General features: G+C 39.9%; 1 protein-coding gene across 1 annotated transcript in view; it reads right to left on the bottom strand.

The window, feature by feature from the left end:
- The window catches only part of LOC143289503 (splicing factor C9orf78-like), a 15483-nt gene extending 1865 nt beyond the window's left edge, over positions 1–13618 (bottom strand). Inside the window, exons 1-9 of the mRNA XM_076598491.1 lie at positions 13504–13618; positions 12048–12162; positions 11161–11219; positions 9475–9555; positions 8256–8327; positions 7466–7597; positions 5079–5212; positions 1661–1759; positions 1–466 (exon numbers count right to left, since the gene is read on the bottom strand). The exon at positions 1–466 is cut by the window's left edge and continues 1865 nt beyond it. Coding sequence (XP_076454606.1) covers positions 375–466; positions 1661–1759; positions 5079–5212; positions 7466–7597; positions 8256–8327; positions 9475–9555; positions 11161–11219; positions 12048–12162; positions 13504–13592 — 873 coding nt within the window. The 5' untranslated portion in view covers positions 13593–13618 and the 3' untranslated portion in view covers positions 1–374. The remainder of the gene's footprint in view (positions 467–1660; positions 1760–5078; positions 5213–7465; positions 7598–8255; positions 8328–9474; positions 9556–11160; positions 11220–12047; positions 12163–13503) is intronic.
- Between the last annotated feature and the right edge of the window lie 4794 nt (positions 13619–18412).

The raw sequence follows: 18412 nt of genomic DNA, 5'->3' as shown, positions 1-18412 counted from the left end.
ATGTATCTTCTGGATTCACAACCTTAGCAAATAGAAACTGTTCATGATCAGCTTAATTCAGAAAAATTTATAACTTTTCCTTGGTATGAGAGGTAAGATTTGTTCTCACTGTGTTCATTCCAAACTTGGCGTTGACAGACAAAGCACTTCCAGAGAAAATAAATTTGTTAAAGTTTACCACAGACAGACAGACAGGCAGACAGATACAAGGACACACAAGCAAACAAACACCGGGTTATTACATTGACTCACTTTCTTTACATAACTGAGTCAAAACACTGTCAGCCAAAAAGGATCACGACCTTTCAACAAATCAATATGTCTGTCTTTGACTTTTGTGTGAACACATTAAGAGGGAAAAAAAAAAAAAATCATCAGAATCGCCTCATCTGCTTCTTAAACTTTTCGTAGTGGAAGTCGTCTGTGGCTTTCTCATCTTGGATTGGTTTCTTGGAGCGTTTCCGTTCTGCAACACATGCAAAAGGAGGTAATCATTCATTTATCTATGTATTTATTGTGAGCCGGTGCAGCGTTTTGTAGTGGATGCAACACACTGTGTTGAAATTCACTCTGAATGGAGCGTGTGCACTGCTTTGGGGGCTGTAAATGTTGTGTGATGTTTAAAGTGAGCATCTGCCAAGGAAACGTAACTCCTGCGCAGGGCCTCTTTCCACTATTCCAGGTAATTTTTGGTGAAAATGTATCATATCTTAACAATAATATCTATGGGCTACATTTATTGTCAAAAGTGTGCAAACCATATGTTCTTGTTCTGAAAGGAAATTGACTGAATGTTCTGTTCAGAGCACTTTTGAAAATATGGTATGTACAGGCAGATTAAGATTTTTGAGCTGGTTAAACAACATAGGTATATTTTACCTGTGTAATTTTACATTTCTTGATCACACAAAACAATAGCTATATAATTGTAAATGCTTCAACAACAGACAAAATAACAACACAAACATGCAAGTAAACAACAACAACAACAACAAATGAATAAATAAAAAATACAAACAAAATAAAGTCCTGGTGTCCAAGATGTTTGTAACTGAACTACACTAATCATTGAAACAGTCAAGACTGTACACATTTTGGAGCAAAAAACAAACAAAAAAAAACAAAGAAAGTGAGCTATCATCAAAACCCTTACAACTACCAGGATAAAAATCTTCACAGAGCACGAGAAACAGAGACAGAGAGAGAGATGCACACAGTGAGAGAAGCTTAAGAAACAATTTTTTTTTTTTTTTTTTTAAAGAGAGAGAGGGAAACAACAAGACAAAACATGATTTGAAATATGTCAATAAGAGCACCAAAAAAAAAAGAGAGAGAGAGGGAAACAAAATGACAAAACATGATTTGAAATGTGCTAATAAGAGCACATGTTGGCTAATGACTAACGTTAGTGTGCTTGACGACATATCCACACACACACACACTCTAATACATGCACACACACACACGTACAAACATATACACAAACACACACCCCCCACTACACATTTTGAGATGAATGCACACACACACACACACACACACACACACACACACACACTCACACACTCAAAACACACACACACACACAAAACACACACACACGCATGCACGCATGCACACACGCACGCACGCATGCACGCACGCACACAACTCAACTCACCGTAAGGCTTCTCCATTTTCTCAATGTCACCAACACGCAGAGGCATGGGTTTGGGAGCCTCCATCTTCCTGGCTCTGGGTCCATGGTCCTCCAGCTTAACTGTACGTGTGTACACACACACACACACACACACACACACACCATGTATCAATATCATTATGGGGTTTTCATGCTTTTGTTCTTTATTGAAAAAGTCTAGTCCTTCCAAAGCTTAGGAGGTAGCATTCTGTGTGCTTGTACTGAATAATGGTATTGTACTGTATTGTATCATATTGTATCGTATCATATCATATCGTATCGTATTGTATCATATCGTATTGTATTGCTCTTTTTTGTCACAAGAGATTTCTCTGTGTTAAATTCAGAGCGTGTCACTACACTGACAGCGCCACCCTTTGTTGGTTGTTGTTGTTATTTCCTGCCTGCAGTTTTATTTGCTTTCCTGTCCAAGTGGATTTTGTCTACAACCCTTTTGTTGCTGTGGGTTTTTTTTTTAAGTGTGTTAAATGATTGCTGCACATGTGACCTCAGTTTACTGTTTCATCCGAATGACTAGCATCCAGATCACCACTCAAGGTCTGGTGTTGGGGGAGAAAATACTGGCGATTGTGGGATTCGAACCAGTGCACTCAGATTCTCTCACTTCCTAGGCAGATGCGATACCTCTAGGCCAACACTCCACATAAGGAGGAAGGTTGCAGAGTGGTCAAGACGCTCATCTGCCAATACAGAGTCCAGGAGAGTCTGGGTTCAAATCCCACTCTCGCCCTTTCCGCCAAGTTTGACTGGAAAATCAGACTGATCATCTAGTCATTCGGATGAGACGATAATCCAACGTCCCGTGTGCAGCATGCACTTAGCACACTGAACAAGAACCCATGAAAAAGAGAAAGTTGTCCTCAGGCAAAATTCTGTAAACAAAATCCACTCTGATTGGTACATATATGTATATATGCACGCACTCAAGGCCTGACAAAGCGCACTGGGTTATGCTGCAGGTCAGGCATCTACCTAGCAGATGTGGTGTAGCATAAATGGATTCGTCTGAATGCAATGACACCTCCTTGAGAGACTGAAACTGAAAATTGTACTGAATAAGACAAAAACTGACAATGGTTCTTATCCACCCTTCTTACATATATATATATATATATCATGTGAAGTGGTGGTGGCCATTTGGTAACGCGTCCGCCTAGGAAACGAGAAAATTGGAGGGTGCAAGACTGAAAGCCAACACTCGCCAGAATTCTCTTCCCTTCCACCAGGCCCTCTGTGGGTGGTGGTCTGGACGCTATTCATTCTGGTGAGATGATAAAAAGTGAGGTCCCCTGCACAGCATGCACTTCAAGCATGTACAAGAACCCACAGCATCACAAAGGTTGTCCCAGGCAAAATTCTGCAGGATGATCCACCTTGATACAAAAGCAAAGACACCTGAGGAAAAAAAAAACCAACAAAGGGTGGTGCTGCATTGTAGCAACCTATTCTCCATAGGCAGGGGGAAAAAAAAACCAAAAATGGGTGGCGCTCTCAGTGTAGCGACACGCTTTCCCTGGGGAGAGCAGCCCAAATTTCACACAGAGTAATCTGATGTGACAAAAAGAAGCAATACAATACAATACAATACAATATATATATATATATATATATAATATATATATATATATACACACACACAGAGGGAGAGAGAGAGAGAAAGACAGAGAGAGAGAGAACACTGAACACTGAAATGTTTAATGTAATTAGCTGTAAAGCTCTAGTGACATAGTAGGTACTAATCAGAACAAAAATGGTCCAAAACAAATAAAATCAAACAGAAAGGAAAAACAGAATTGAACTTGAAGCAAAATAAGCTAATTAGAGATTAGCGACACTTAAGCACTTTATCATTTGCTCCAAAAGTACATGTGACAGGGGGGTTAATGTGCCTTTTTTTGCAGGAGGGGGGTGGGGGGGGGGGGTCATTCGTCTCCAAGGTTTGGACAGTACACAGAAAAGTACACATTTTAATCATATAATAGATATTGAAGCATGTAACATTGGCACACATCATATCACTACTAACACATAACAAATACATATAAATCATATAATGATTATTTAAGTCTGAACATCGAAACCCATCATATCAATACTAACACATCATTTAATTTTTTTTCATTGTCAAGACTGACCATCTAAATATAACCCTTCCTTTTTGACTATGCTTTTTTTCCTCATAAAACCCATACCATTTTTTAATTGATTAATAAGTATTTGGACTGATAATAGATGTTTCTGTATACTTATTGCCTCAGATACCTATTTTGAAAGCAAAGGTATTGTATCTTCATTTTCTGTCTTCAGTATGCTGAACAAATCTTTTCTCTGCACTGGAGCTGTAATCAAAAGGGAATAGTTTTTTTTCGCAATTCTTAGTATCTTTTGCAGATAAATATGAAATGATTTTCATATTCTGGGCTTTCGCCACACATTGGGCAAGGAGATGTTGCTGTGTCTGAATCGAACAATATTCTGTTGGCATTCAGTCCAAGTATCAGTATCAGTATCAGTATCAGTAGCTCAAGGAGGCGTCATTGCATTTGGACAAATCCATATACGCTACACCACATCTGCCAAGCAGATGCCTGACCAGCAGTGTAACCCAATGCACTTAGTCAGGCCTTGAGAATAAAAATAATAAAATAAATAAATAAATAATACATAAAAATAATGACAATAATAAAAAAAAATGAATAAATAAAAATAAATAAAATAAATAAATAAAATAAAATAAATAAACAAATAAAATAATAAATAAAATAAAATAAAATAAATAAATAAATAAAATAAAATAAAATAAAATAAAAGTGCTCTCAGACAAAGAGACAGAGACAGGAGGCCATGCAGCTGTGGAGGGGTCTTGTGAGTATGTTCAATACAAATCAAACATAATGCATGATACCAGAAACATTGAAGAAAGGTCATGGGTACAGTAAGATTGATATATGAGAAAAAATGTGGATGGGGAGGACGACAGAGAGAGAGGGGGGGGGTGGGAGGGAGACACAGAGAGAGAGAGAGAGAGAGAGAGAGAGAGAGAGAGAGAGAGAGAGAGAAACTAACGCCAGTTCCCGCCCACTCACAAGAATATTTTGTCCTTTGACATTTCATCCATTGGGGCATGTTGGATCATACATGCATGCTCATACAGAAATTCTCAACAACCCACCCACTCTCACACAAACACATATACTTATACAAACACACACACACACACACACACACACACACACACACACACACACAAACACATACACACTGACACACACACACATACATGCACATACAAACACATACACACGCCGAAACATGTGCACACTCACACACTTTACAATCACACACACACACACACACACACACACACACACACACTTACACCGGTTGTGCTGCATGTAATTGACAGCCATGTTGGTGGGCACAAAGTCCGACACTTCCTCCTTCTTGTGCATGCGCTCCCACAACAGTTTCTGTTTGGCTTCCTCCGTCGCTTCAATGTTGCTGATCTTGGCCCTGAGCAGTCAAAGGTCAATCAAAGGTTAACTCACTCAGCACTGCCATTTCCCTCCCCTAACTCTCCCTGTCTGTATGGGTAAGAAATACACTCACCAAAAAAATCAAATGTTCAAAGTTATGAACTGAAAATTTCCAAACTGATCAGTAACATACTGAGTTAGTTGGAGACAATGTATAACTTCCTCCCTTCTCATGCTATCATCCAGTGAGATGAAAATATTCGCACTTTTTGTTCGAAATTTGCACGCACTGATGACTTGTAAACGAATCTAGGAAAGCACAAAGAGTTTGAAACAGACTGATTTCAAAATGTTATATTGCCCCGACAGGGCCCCTTTGTCTAAGTCTGTTGTCTGCCTTGTGACTGAATAGAAACTGGGTCAGACACCATTGTTAACACGCTCTGTTCATGTAAACCAGTCACCATGAAAATTACTCCCCTGCTCACAAGCACAGCAACAAACTCAGCATTTACTGGTCACAGTGGACAGTGGAAAGGTCAGTTAAGATATTCTTAGCTTATAACGTCATTATGTAAAGTAGGTGCCATTCCAAAAATTCAAAACTTTCTAAAGCCCCGATTGGGTTCCTTCATCTGAAACAGCTGTAAACAGCAGAGCCTCGTCTGGAGTGAGTTAAAGGTCCCCTAGCTTTTGACAGTAATCAGGTTAATTCATATCCACTGTGTCTAGGCCTCGGCATAAGAACGACGGGGCCAAATCCTCTCCATCCGCTGTCTTAACTTTTCCCCTACTGAAGTCAGGCATTCACCCATTCACACCTGGGTGGAGTGAGGAAAATCAGAGTTAAGTGCCTTTTTCCTGGAACAAAGCGCCATTATTGGATCAGAAGTCCAACACCTAACAGACCATGGAGGGGAAAAAATGAATAAACAAAAACAAAAAAATAATGAATAAATCAATATCTGCTTTGTGAAAAGCAAAATTAAAAAACAAATAAATCAAACTTTCATGAAGATTCATTTCATCTTTGCTGAAGCACATTATGTGTCATGTATTAACTCTTTCCGGACGAAGGAATGCTCACGCATTCCTACACAAAACGTATTCGGTTTCGGACGAAGGAATGGAATAGCATTCTCCGAAAGTAAAATTCCATCATGCGCTGTACACGTGATTTTGTGATCAGCCAAGCAGAGTGCGCTATTCTGGGTCACTCCACAATCGAATAGTATGACTGGTTAGTCTATGATGTGTGGCCTGTCTCGCACACACGCTGACAAAGTCACTGACCGGTCATCTGCTCGCGTGCCAGTCTGTTAGCAAAGTGGTCTCTTCTCGGAATGTTTTGAAGCGAACAAGGCAGTGACGGCAATGTTTTAGGGTTGCCGAAGTACTTGAAATGCTACAAACTGAAGGGTCGGACATTGAAGAGGTGGATGATGACGAAGAAGAAAGCGAATTTAATGCAGAAAGTGAGCATGGGTATGGTGATTCGGGGTGAAAAATTGGCAGTATTTTCTACATATGGCAAAACTGTAAAAATAAGATGAGAAATTTGATTTTTTTTTTTTACATGTAATAGCTCAACACGTAATAAACCAATTCTGAAAGTTTCATTTTATTACACAGTATTTTGTATTTTTGGTAATTTTTTTCCTAACCCTTACAAATGGCCCATCTGTGGGGAAAAGCAAGGTAGAAAACTTGTCCCAAGTGAGTTAATGTTTATCAAGAAAATCATCACAATAATTTAAATCAGTATTCTGCTTTTCTCTGTAACCAAGGATACACTAATAAAAAAAAAAAAAGAAAAGAGACAAAGAGATTTCATGGCATCAATGCTGAAAAACACAGGAAATTATAGTATAATTTATACCATCCTAAAGTTCAAATACAATTAACGATATAGGAACAATTATTTCAACAATTACTATTTTCAGAACAATGACATCCTGCTCATGGAAATTACATCACAAACTATATCTTGCAGCTTAAGCAGATGTAACGCAGCATATATATATATATATATATATATGTATGTATGTACCAGTCTGACATGCTGCATGTAATCCCTCCTCGAAACTGAAACAACCTGATGACCCCCAAAAAACGGAGTATGGCTGCCTACATGGGAGGGTTAAAAATAAAAAAAATCATACAAAAAAAGCCCACTCGTGTACATGTAAAAGAGTGAACGTGGGAGCTGCAGCCCACGAACAAAGAAAGAAAGAAAGAACCAGATGAAACTCTTGACGCTGGCAAAGCAAAATAGTCAAGCGACACTCACTCAATGCCCAGGTCCACCTCGGGGATGCCCGACAGCATGGAGTTGGACAGCATGTCCTCTGTTCGCTTGGTGGACGTCGACACTTTCAGGTGGTCCGGCAGCTCGTACAGGAAGTCCTCGGGCCTCTTCGTGCTGGAAATCAATGGCAGTGACACTGTACGGCACACTGTTCATTTATTCTTTATTCTTGTCGCTTATTGTCCAGCTGACCGCACAGGGCCATATCAAGACTGCCAAACTGTATAAATGTTCAAACGCATCAACACAAAACTGTCACATCTGCAAAAAAAAACAAAAAACACTAAAACAAACCCAAAAAACGCAGTTCATGGCACAGTATCCTAACCATTTAAAAAGAACACCCACCACACCCCACTTGAAAAGAACACCCACCACCACCACACTTAAAAAGAACACCCACACCACCACACTTAAAAAGAACACCCACCACACCCCACTTGAAAAGAACACCCACCACCACCACACTTAAAAAGAACACCCACACCACCACACTTAAAAAGAACACCCACCACACCCCACTTGAAAAGAACACCCACCACCACCACACTTAAAAAGAACACCCACACCACCACACTTAAAAAGAACACCCACCACACACCACTTAAAAAGAACACCCACCACAAACACAAAAAAAAGAATAAAAAAGGGGGAAAGGGGTGGGGGGGTCTTCCACAAGGATCTCCTATCTCCAAGGGTTCAGCAGTTGTTGAACCAAAGCGGTCCCACAGACACAGACACAGACACCATGTGTCCACAGATGTGTACTTACACTGTTTTCTCCTTGCCCTCTTCCTTCAGGTGTCCCTTCTTCTTCGCCACTTGCTCCTCCACGTATTTCAACCTGAAGACAGTACAACAACATGCCAACTGCATGGGGAACTTTCCACACTGAAGATTTCTGCAGGACTGAAAGCAACTAATCTCAGCCAAAGGTGTTGTGTTGTCATTGTCAAGCAAAAGAGTTCAACAACAAGTCTGATAATGTTTACATGTTCAGGTATGAATGGTGTGTATACTGTCTGATATCTTTATATTTTAGTGAAAGTGCACTTAACACCGGAATGTAAACATGTTAACGCTGGAACTTACATATGTTTGAAACAAAAATATGAATTTCATAACTCAACCTTTTTAGATCCACATGTTTTGATTATTTTGTGTAGTGTACATCTCCATATCTCTGCTGATAATAATAGTAATAATAATAATGATAACAAATAATAATAATAACAATGATAATAATAATGATAACAGGAGATTGAAAGGAGAGGACAAAAAAAAAAATCACTGATGACAAAACACACTATAGGGCTTTATTCAGTCTCAGTACAAGCTCAACTGATGACAGCTTGTCAGTCTGTTTCATCACAGGGAAAGCTTCTGGAAAACAAAGCTGGGGTCTTTCAGCTGATCAAGCTTGGATGGCTGCTTCTGGAATGGGTCTGGAAAGTGTCAGGTAGGACTAGACATAGTACCATCATTTCCGGCCCAGAAAAAATAATACAGGGAAATGCAGCATGCGAGACACACCCTCTCATTTTTTAATATTCTTTTTTTACTTTTTTTTTTTTTTTTTTTAATTTTTTTTTTTGAGCATGTATAAGGCACACAGTGAGAGGGGGTGACTGAAGATCGGGGCAACTCAAAGCCGGAACAATATCAAAACTCCTCCCGATCGTGACACATTCTAACACCCCAACCCACCGAAATTCTTTCCCTCCTATGCTTGCGAACAGACTGACATAAATAAAAGAGAAAATAGCGGACAAAAAACTAAACATATGAAAATGGAATAGCATGCGTGCATCCATGACAGGTGTCAGGTGTACAAACTTAAACATGCGCCCTTGCTTGAATGTGTTAATGTTATCAAGTGACGAATACATACATATCTACAAGTCCTCATTTTTGCACAGTATCACATGTGCATAGTAACTATCATGTGAAGAAAACATGTGGAGAAATAAAACACAGCAAGTTCAACCTACATTTCAGCATCCTCATCTCTTCTGTTGGTCTCCGCAGCAAAGGATGTTCCAATGGCTTCTGCCACCTCTCCCGTCAATGGTCTGTCAAAGGCACCACACACCACAGTTAAAAGTACAATATATCATATGTCAATAACTGGCATGCAAAAAAAGATAACAACAACAGCAACAACAAAAGGACCCATTTTCACAGACCATCAAACACAATTCATCGTCCGGGCAGTGAGGAGTGAGGAGGGAAATCAACAGACAAAAGCACAGCACTGGCAAAAGAAACACCACTGATTCCAAAAGCAATGTTTGAAAAGAGATTGTTTCATTGTTTGGCTCATGTTTGTTCCATCTCTGCACTGCTTGCATCATCAGTGGAAAATAATTTGTTTGTGGCGTATGTAATAAAGACTGTTGCAGTGTTTGATTCAGCTGTGCTTGTGCACTTCTTCCATTCTTATCAACTTTGAATTTTGATATGATATGAGGAAAAGATGTGTTTGTGATCTCAGTGTTTATTTCTGCATTTCTTCTACACTGCAACACAATTTACAGATCTTGCAATCTATAAATAATACTAACAGGCGATATGAACAGCTGCATGTGCTACAGACACACACACACACACACACACACACACACACATATATATATATATATATATATATAGAGAGAGAGAGAGAGAGAGAGAGAGAGACAGAGAGAGACAGAGACAGAGACAGAGAGACAGAAAGAGAGAGAGAAATGAATAACTAAGACATAACATACATAGTAACATACAGAATGAGAGGGAGAGACAGACGGATGACAGAGAGAAAGAGAGAGAGAGAGAGAGATAAGTGTAAAGACACATATACATACAGAGAGAGAGGGAGAGAGAGAGAGAGAGAGAGAGAGAGAGAGAGAAAGAAATAGGCTGATTGACAGACAGATAGTTTGATCTAAAGACTGATACAGTGATAGATATCCATAATTCTGGTATATGATTCAAAAAATCATTTTGGCATACATCCCATAATTCTAAATAATGTGATGATTTATAAATATCATGACTGTCTCTCAGGAGCAAGAAGATGACGATGCATTGAGCCAACACCAGTGGTCATGCATGTGGCTTTGTAACCAAAACTCCAAAGCACACTTGTGGCTGCAGGTGGGGCAAGGAACACCAGCAGGCAGGGCAGGGGTAGGGTTGCAAAGCTCTGTGTCACCGATCTCAAGCAGCTGCAAGGCACTGGTGGCTGCTGAGTCTCCCTCAAACGTCCCCACTGTGTGGTTTTTTTGACAAGGCTCACCACCTACTTTGTCACCATCAGCAGCCCGCTGTCTCAAGCTGGCAAGGCTGAAGGTTATCTGTGTGTGTGTGTGTGTGTGTGTGTGTGTGTGTGTGTGTGTGTGTGTATGTGTTTGTATACACAGAGAGAGATTTCTTCTTTATGTATCCGTGGCTGCATCTGCATGTGCCAGGTCCCCAAGGAACAGCTGTTAGGCAAATTTTGGTCAACACAGCAACAACAAAAAAGAAAGAAAAAAGCCAAGTGCAGAGTGAAAAACCAAAATAACAATTAAAAAGATATACAGACATTTATATCATTACCAATCTCATCACTGCAGTCTGTTGCTACAACATCCTAACATGAAATCATAGAAAATAAAAATTCAAATAAAAGAAATCACTCACACATGAGTACTTACTGTCTTTTCAAAGCTTTCATATCGACAATCCCGCCTGTCTTCATCTTGAACGGGTCTGCCTGTTGCCAAGCACAAAGGATCAGGATCATACACACATTAAATTATGAAAGTCATTACAGAGGGGGTCTTATACAATTATATGTAACATAGATTTCAATGCATCAAACATGCAAAGGCAAGCTTGCGTTCAGACACAACCACACACAAACTGAAACTCACATGTATATGATACTGATAGATACAGATATAAAATATGGATTATTAGATATAATCAAATCATATATATATATATGTTCTTTCGTAAGTGCCCATAGAAATAAAACTCCTGGATTTGTTTCCCGTAGAGATTCATAATGTTAGAACACAAGTTTTGAATCATTTAGACTTTTTAGGGGGAAATGTTTTTCTTCTATCGGTGAATGTCATAATGGTTTTAACTCTCAGAAAATGCTGCTTCTTAAATTATATGCACCACATATACACACACACGCACACAACACACACATTAAAGTTCAACTTCTACATTGTTTTTGTAAATTGAAAACAAAGGGCTTTTACTAGTTATTTTCCTTCATCATTTCATGTTATCATTTTGCTTCTTGAACACAAAGAGAGATCCGATCATGAAAGCAACGACAGAGAAGAATGCAGTACAAGAAAACCTGAGAGCTCTACTTTCTAAAGAGTGTGTAATACTGAAAAGAAAACAATGAAAGAGAGAGAACACTGTGACACTTAATGTCATTAGCTGCATAGCTCATATGACTTTGGGGTACAAATCAGAAGAATGATGGTGAAAACAAATAAACAAGAGAGAGACAGACAGGCAGACAGACAGCTAGAGACAGACATAGAGAGAGTACTACTACTAGTACAAAGCTAATTACATCGGTAACGTCCTCTGCTTTGTCCACTTTCTTGCCAAGGGCTAGACTGGCAGCGCTCACTCCATTCTGTCTTCCTCGTAACTTCTGCAAGGCTCGGATATCCTCCAGTTTATTCCTGTCCAAAAGTATCACACATGTTTGCATACTCTGATACTGCATCCACACTCAATAAATTATGGACACACACACACACACACACACACATACACATACTGACACCACACACATACTTGTACAAAAACAACCAGTAGGGATTTACAACAGGGTTGAGTCAGATTCAGGATCTGATGCTCTTCCTTTATCTTTCTGTCTAGAGCTAGTTTAACATCGTTTCAGTGTAAGTGATATTAGACAAGAGTAGGGGTAAAAAATCGAGAGACTGAAAAGAAATTACTGAGTATGCATGGAAGTATGTGAAAGTATGTGTGTGCATATGTGTGTGTGTGTGTGTGTGTGTGTGTGTGTGTGTGTGTTTGTGTGTGTGTGCATGTCTCAGTGCTCTGTGTGTGTGTGTGTGTGTGCAAGCGCGCATTGTTTACTTATTGCTAGTGTGTGTGGCTGATCATGTGACTGGTCAATACGACTATGGCTATGTGGTTAAATCAATGGCATCAAAGAATAATTCTTAACTTACAACAGAGTGTGCACATCTTCAGACACCTGCTGGTCATATTTTCCACCCTGATTCAGTCATTGGGTGTTACATCATGTTGACTGAGAATTTACATCACCCCATGGTTGGATTTTACATCATATACCCCTACTTCTTCCTTTGGCATAATAATGCTCATCATGCTGTAACTTATTCAAGATCAATAATCAATTAATGCCAGAAAGACAGAAAAACTCATCAACAAAACATTTATGAAGATACACCTAAAAACCTGTATGGTGTGGCTGAATCAGTCAGATTTAGTACATTTACATCACCTTACAGCACACAAACTAATTTTGTTTACACTGGTGAGCCAAAAAAGTGTACTAAATCAAATTAAAATTTGAATATGAATTAAGAATCCGAAACAGCATAAGTCTGCATATATATATATATATATATATATATATATATATATATATTCAAGTTCCACCCATTATCAATTCACAACAAATATTATTTCCGATCCATTCTGATTCATAATCGATAATCATGCCAAATCTTAAAATCAGTCTCCTATCCCCTTCTTTCCTAGTAACGGATTCAAAAATAAAACGACTTATCTTGTAAAACATTTTTTTTTTAAATCAAACAAAAACTGCGTTATTTCTAATATATATATATATATATATATATATATATATATATATATATATATATATATAATATTGCAAATTGAAAAGGCAGGCTCGAGTTTGAGAGATACTGACGATTAGAATACTTTTTTCGCTTAAACGTCAATATCAGAGGCGGGCAGAAAGCGTGGAACAGGGATAATATCTTGTTAAAAGTGATATTTACCCAAAATCTTCTGTATCTGAGTTGTCTGAACTATCGGAAGACTGCTTACGTTGACGCAACACTGCCTTTCTCTTCTTGAAGTCAGCCATTTTGTCGACTATTGACAATAAACGTGTTCTCCATCTCGAAAGAGTAAAATAGAGGGGGTGGGGGTGAATTCAATGCCTCTTTATACAGAAATATTCCAAAAATAAGGGAAAACAGCAAAAACAAAACACAACTTTTTATATCTTTTTTTAAAATTATTATTCAGTCGTGGATGCAGATTGCTTTCTGCTCGAGCCCCAGCAAGTGCAGACTGTTGGAATGGGAAAGATACCAGCCCACACCGACTCATCACAGGTAGCTTTTGAGACCAGACTGAACTGGAGTGTGTTCGGGGCTGCACTGAAATAAAAATGAATAAATAAATAAATGAAAATTTTTAAAATGAAAATAAAAAAGACACCTAGTAATTAATTCATTACATTACTCTTTTTGTCACAACAGATTTCCTTGTGTGATATTCGGGCTGCTCTCACGAGGGACAGCGCGTCACTATACTGACAGGCTGATTTTTTACTGCCTGCGGTTTTATTTGTTTTCCCGCCTACTGAAGTGGGTTTTTCTGCAGAATTTTGCCAGGGACGACCCTTTTGTTGCGGCGGGTTCTTTCAAGTTCGTGCGTTGAGTGCATGCTGCACACGGGACCTCGGTTTATATTCATAATTAATATCAGTACTATACACTGATTAATTTGACTGATAAATTTTGATTTTACTCAGTCAGTTTAAAGGCAGTGAATTGTTTCAGGACAAAGGTTAGAGTCTTCCCGGCCTGACACCTAACTGTGACCGCCAGTTGAGTCTTTTCAAGCCATCAGTCCTGACGCCTCTGTTTGGCCCGGGGGGCTAGGGCTGTACGCCAGTGGAGCAACTGAGGTGGCACTGAGAATAATAATAATAATAATAATAATAATAATAATAATACACAGTTTTTGTATGGCACGATATCCAGCACAAATGCTGCTCAAAGCGCCTTACATCATAGCTGACTATAAACATATCAACCGCTATCTGACAATGGAAAACATCCAGTGTGTTCATATGAAAAGCACACAAAAGATTATAAAAGCTATGAAGTAAATAAGGCTTAGATTAAGACAAAATGCATTTCATAGAACACACCCACCCACCCACACGCACACACACACACACACACACACACACACACACACATATATATATATATATATATATATATATAAATGTCCCTCCCTTACAGACACACACACAAACACACACACACACACTGACATTAAATATCAACTGCACGAAAAACAAAATTGCATATAAGCATTAAAATATTTCTTATTTTCTAACATAGAATTCTGTTCGGACATACTACTGAACATGCCTACACTGACACTTACACTCGCGTACCCGAGCACTGTAACTTCATAACAAACACATGCACGCACGCACGCACGCTCGCACGCACGCACGCACGCACACACGTACACACACGCGCGCGCGCGCCCATTAAAAATAACCAGATAGAAAAAATGACATCACATCTAAGACCAAAAATACATAAAATACACAATGCATTAAAACAGGACTACGCCGAGAAATACTAGCACAAAGATACTTGCCAACAAGCATACCTTGGTTTAACCACTAGTTCCGCCCAGAACAAAAATGCTTACGGAAAAGGGAAGTTTTCAGATCTGACTTAAAGGAATGTAGATCAGAGGAATTTCTAAGAGATGAAGGTAGAGAGTTCCACACTTGGGGAACTGGCCTAGCTGAGCTCTGAAAGACCTGTTTCCAGCGCATTTCAGATTAGTCCTTGGAACTTTGAGCAGCTTTTCAGAACTGGATCTTAATGTTCTGTGTGGTTCACTATGTTTCCAATACAGAGGAGAGATACAATGGAAGAGACTTGTCAAAATGTTTGAAGGCGAGTGTTGCTAACTTATAGTGAATGCGGGACTCGGTTGGAAGTCAGTGTAACCGATTCAGCAGAGGCGTAACATGATCAGATTTCTTTTTGGCGAGAAACAATCGTGCAGCATTAATTGTTCTTAATTTTCTGTAGTCTGTTGATGGAGAGGAAGATGGTAAACCTGCAAGAGAATGGCAGGATCATGGTTGACACTTATCTGCTAATACAGTGTCTGTGAGGGTCTGGGTTCGAATCTTGCCCCCCTTCCCCCCCCCCCCCCCCCCCCCAAAAAAAAAAAAAAAAAAAAAGAAGTTTTACTGGAAAACCAAATTGGGCTTCTCAGTAGTCATTTGGATCATGAGACAATAAACTGAGGCTGTCAGTCAGTCCTGTGCCGGTGTGCAGCACGCAATTAAGTAAAGAATAACTGATGGCTAGTGTCAGTGTCAGGCTCTGGCAAAGTTATGTAAAATAAATCATTTCTGATAGGCACAGATGCAAATACATATATGCATGAGTTCAATGCCTGACAAACGACTTGGGTTATGCTGCTGTCACTGAGGTATAGGCCTACATTAGTAGCAGATGTGGTCACGGTAGCATTTTTGCCGGGAATTCGTCCGCCGGTGGAACGCAGTGACGCCTGTAACAAACTGAAACTGATGCTGAGTGGGGCCCAGGGCAGCACACGGGCAAAAAGGTTGTCGCAGTAAGTTAAAGCTTTGACATTATGAAAGAGACGACACGGGTAAAATTTGCGGCTGTTCTTTTAGCTGAGTTCCTTACGTCTTTAAGAGTACTGAATACACGTTCCTTACATCTCAGTAAAACCCGTTCTACAATGAACGCGGCGGAGTCAGTGAAAGATTAACTGAGGCCGCCATCACAGCCTTTTGCTACTGACGAGGCAGTTAATTCATATCCACTGTGTCCAGACGCGGCTCGGCAAAGGAACTGAGGCGACGTATGGAGGTCCAATCCTCTAGCTCAATCCGCCGTGCCGCGGTGGGATGGAGGTGGGGGGGGGGGACGGAGGGGGGGGGGGAAGGAGTACATCCTTTATTCAAGAGGAACATCATTCATAAGAGTACATATCAAGGAACAAAGCCAGCCCGGGAAATATTCCACCAAAATCCAGTGGCAAAGTTTCACATGGTATTCTTCAGTCTTTGAATTCTTTGATTTGAAACTGAAATGCTTCTTTGGATATCCTATTTCTAGTAATTTACACAAAACTTGAATGCAATTTTCACGTTATTTTTCTCGGGGCCGCAATTCCTTTGATTCCCTTGATTGTATGTTTGATAATTTTTAGATGGTCTCGGTTTGCTGACGGCTCAGTCCTATAGGACACCTGGTATACTGATCGAGTATCGAGTTCAGTTGATGTTTAAGTTGGATGCTTTTTACTCTTCTCTCTCTCTCTCTCTCTCTCTCTCTCTCTCTCTCTCTCTCTCTCTCTCTCTCTCTCTCTCTCTCTCTCTCTCTCTCTCTCCTCTCCCCCGTTATTTTATTCACGTTCCAAGGTTGTTTCAGATTCTTTCTTTTTTTCATTCCGAAAAGTCTTCTCGACACGGACGGACACACACGCTCGCGCACACACACATGCACACACACACACACACACACACACACACACACACACACACACACACACACACAGAGTGGCACACATACTCAGTGATACACACACACACACACACACACACACACACACACACACACACACACACACACACACACACACATTTATTATTATTCATTATTGAAATTAACCATTTGATTCACGAACTCTTATTAAGAGGCTGTCACATAACCTTTTGCTGGATTCCTTCTCATTGCGGTTTTTACTATAATGAAAAAGTTGACATTTTGGCTATAAAAAACAGGAGCTAGAAGCTCCACGAAGGAGTTAGATTTAAATATTTCGCTTTCACTACAGGAATGTCACACCATGGTAGAAAAAGTCCAATGGTCAAAATTTCAGTTTGAAGAAAAACACACCGGTAACTCGGAGTCACATACGAACATACAGAAAATGTATGGTTTCATGGGAAAACATTACCATAATGATTTTCATAAGAGGCAAATCATTTCTCTAATCTGCAGATGGAAAATGAATTGTTTTAGGACAAAATATGTCAGTAATGTTTCTTGCATCTGTGGTGCTCACATAACAGCCGATCATATACCAACATGCGATATGTTAAAGTCTCAAATCCCTGAACTGAATAGTCCAGTTGGTTCGCTGTTATAGTTCTTAGTTTTTCATTAGAAATATGTTATATTGTTATGCTTTTTTGTTTATTTTTTAAGCAAAACTTAAATCAATAATTTTCACACACACACACACACACACACACACACACACACACACACACTTACTCGTATGCGTACACAGTAATCCCCCCCCCTCACCCCCCCCCCCCCCCCCCGCCCCTCCTCCTACTCGATTTTTTTCCTTCCCTCGTCTAATATCACTTACAGTGAAAAGACGTTAAACTAAAGAACGAACACACACACACACACACACACACACACACACACACACACACACACACACACACACACACACACACACACACAGATCGACACAGACAGTACACAGAGACACAGACACAGATACAGACACACAGAGTTATACACACAGACACAGATACACACACCGGCACAGAGACACACTGCACACGGCAGACACACACAGCCACACAGAGACACAGACACAGCCAGACACAGAGATAGAGACAGACAGACAGACAGACAGACAGACAGACAGACACAGACACACACACACACACACACACACACACACACACACACACACACACACACACACACACACACACACACACACATGCGCGGGCGCGTGCGATTCCTGCATTCACGGGGACACTCAGTGGCACGCACTGGCACACAGTCACACACTCCCAACTGCCGGCCTCTTCCTGCACTCCAGTGCCTTTTCTTTTTTTCCCCCAGCAGT

Source organism: Babylonia areolata, chromosome 14 (genome assembly GCF_041734735.1).
Source record: "Babylonia areolata isolate BAREFJ2019XMU chromosome 14, ASM4173473v1, whole genome shotgun sequence".
NCBI classification, from domain to species: Eukaryota; Metazoa; Mollusca; class Gastropoda; order Neogastropoda; family Buccinidae; genus Babylonia; species Babylonia areolata.
Note: the sequence above shows the minus strand (reverse complement) of the source record. Positions and strands in the feature narration are given on the sequence as shown.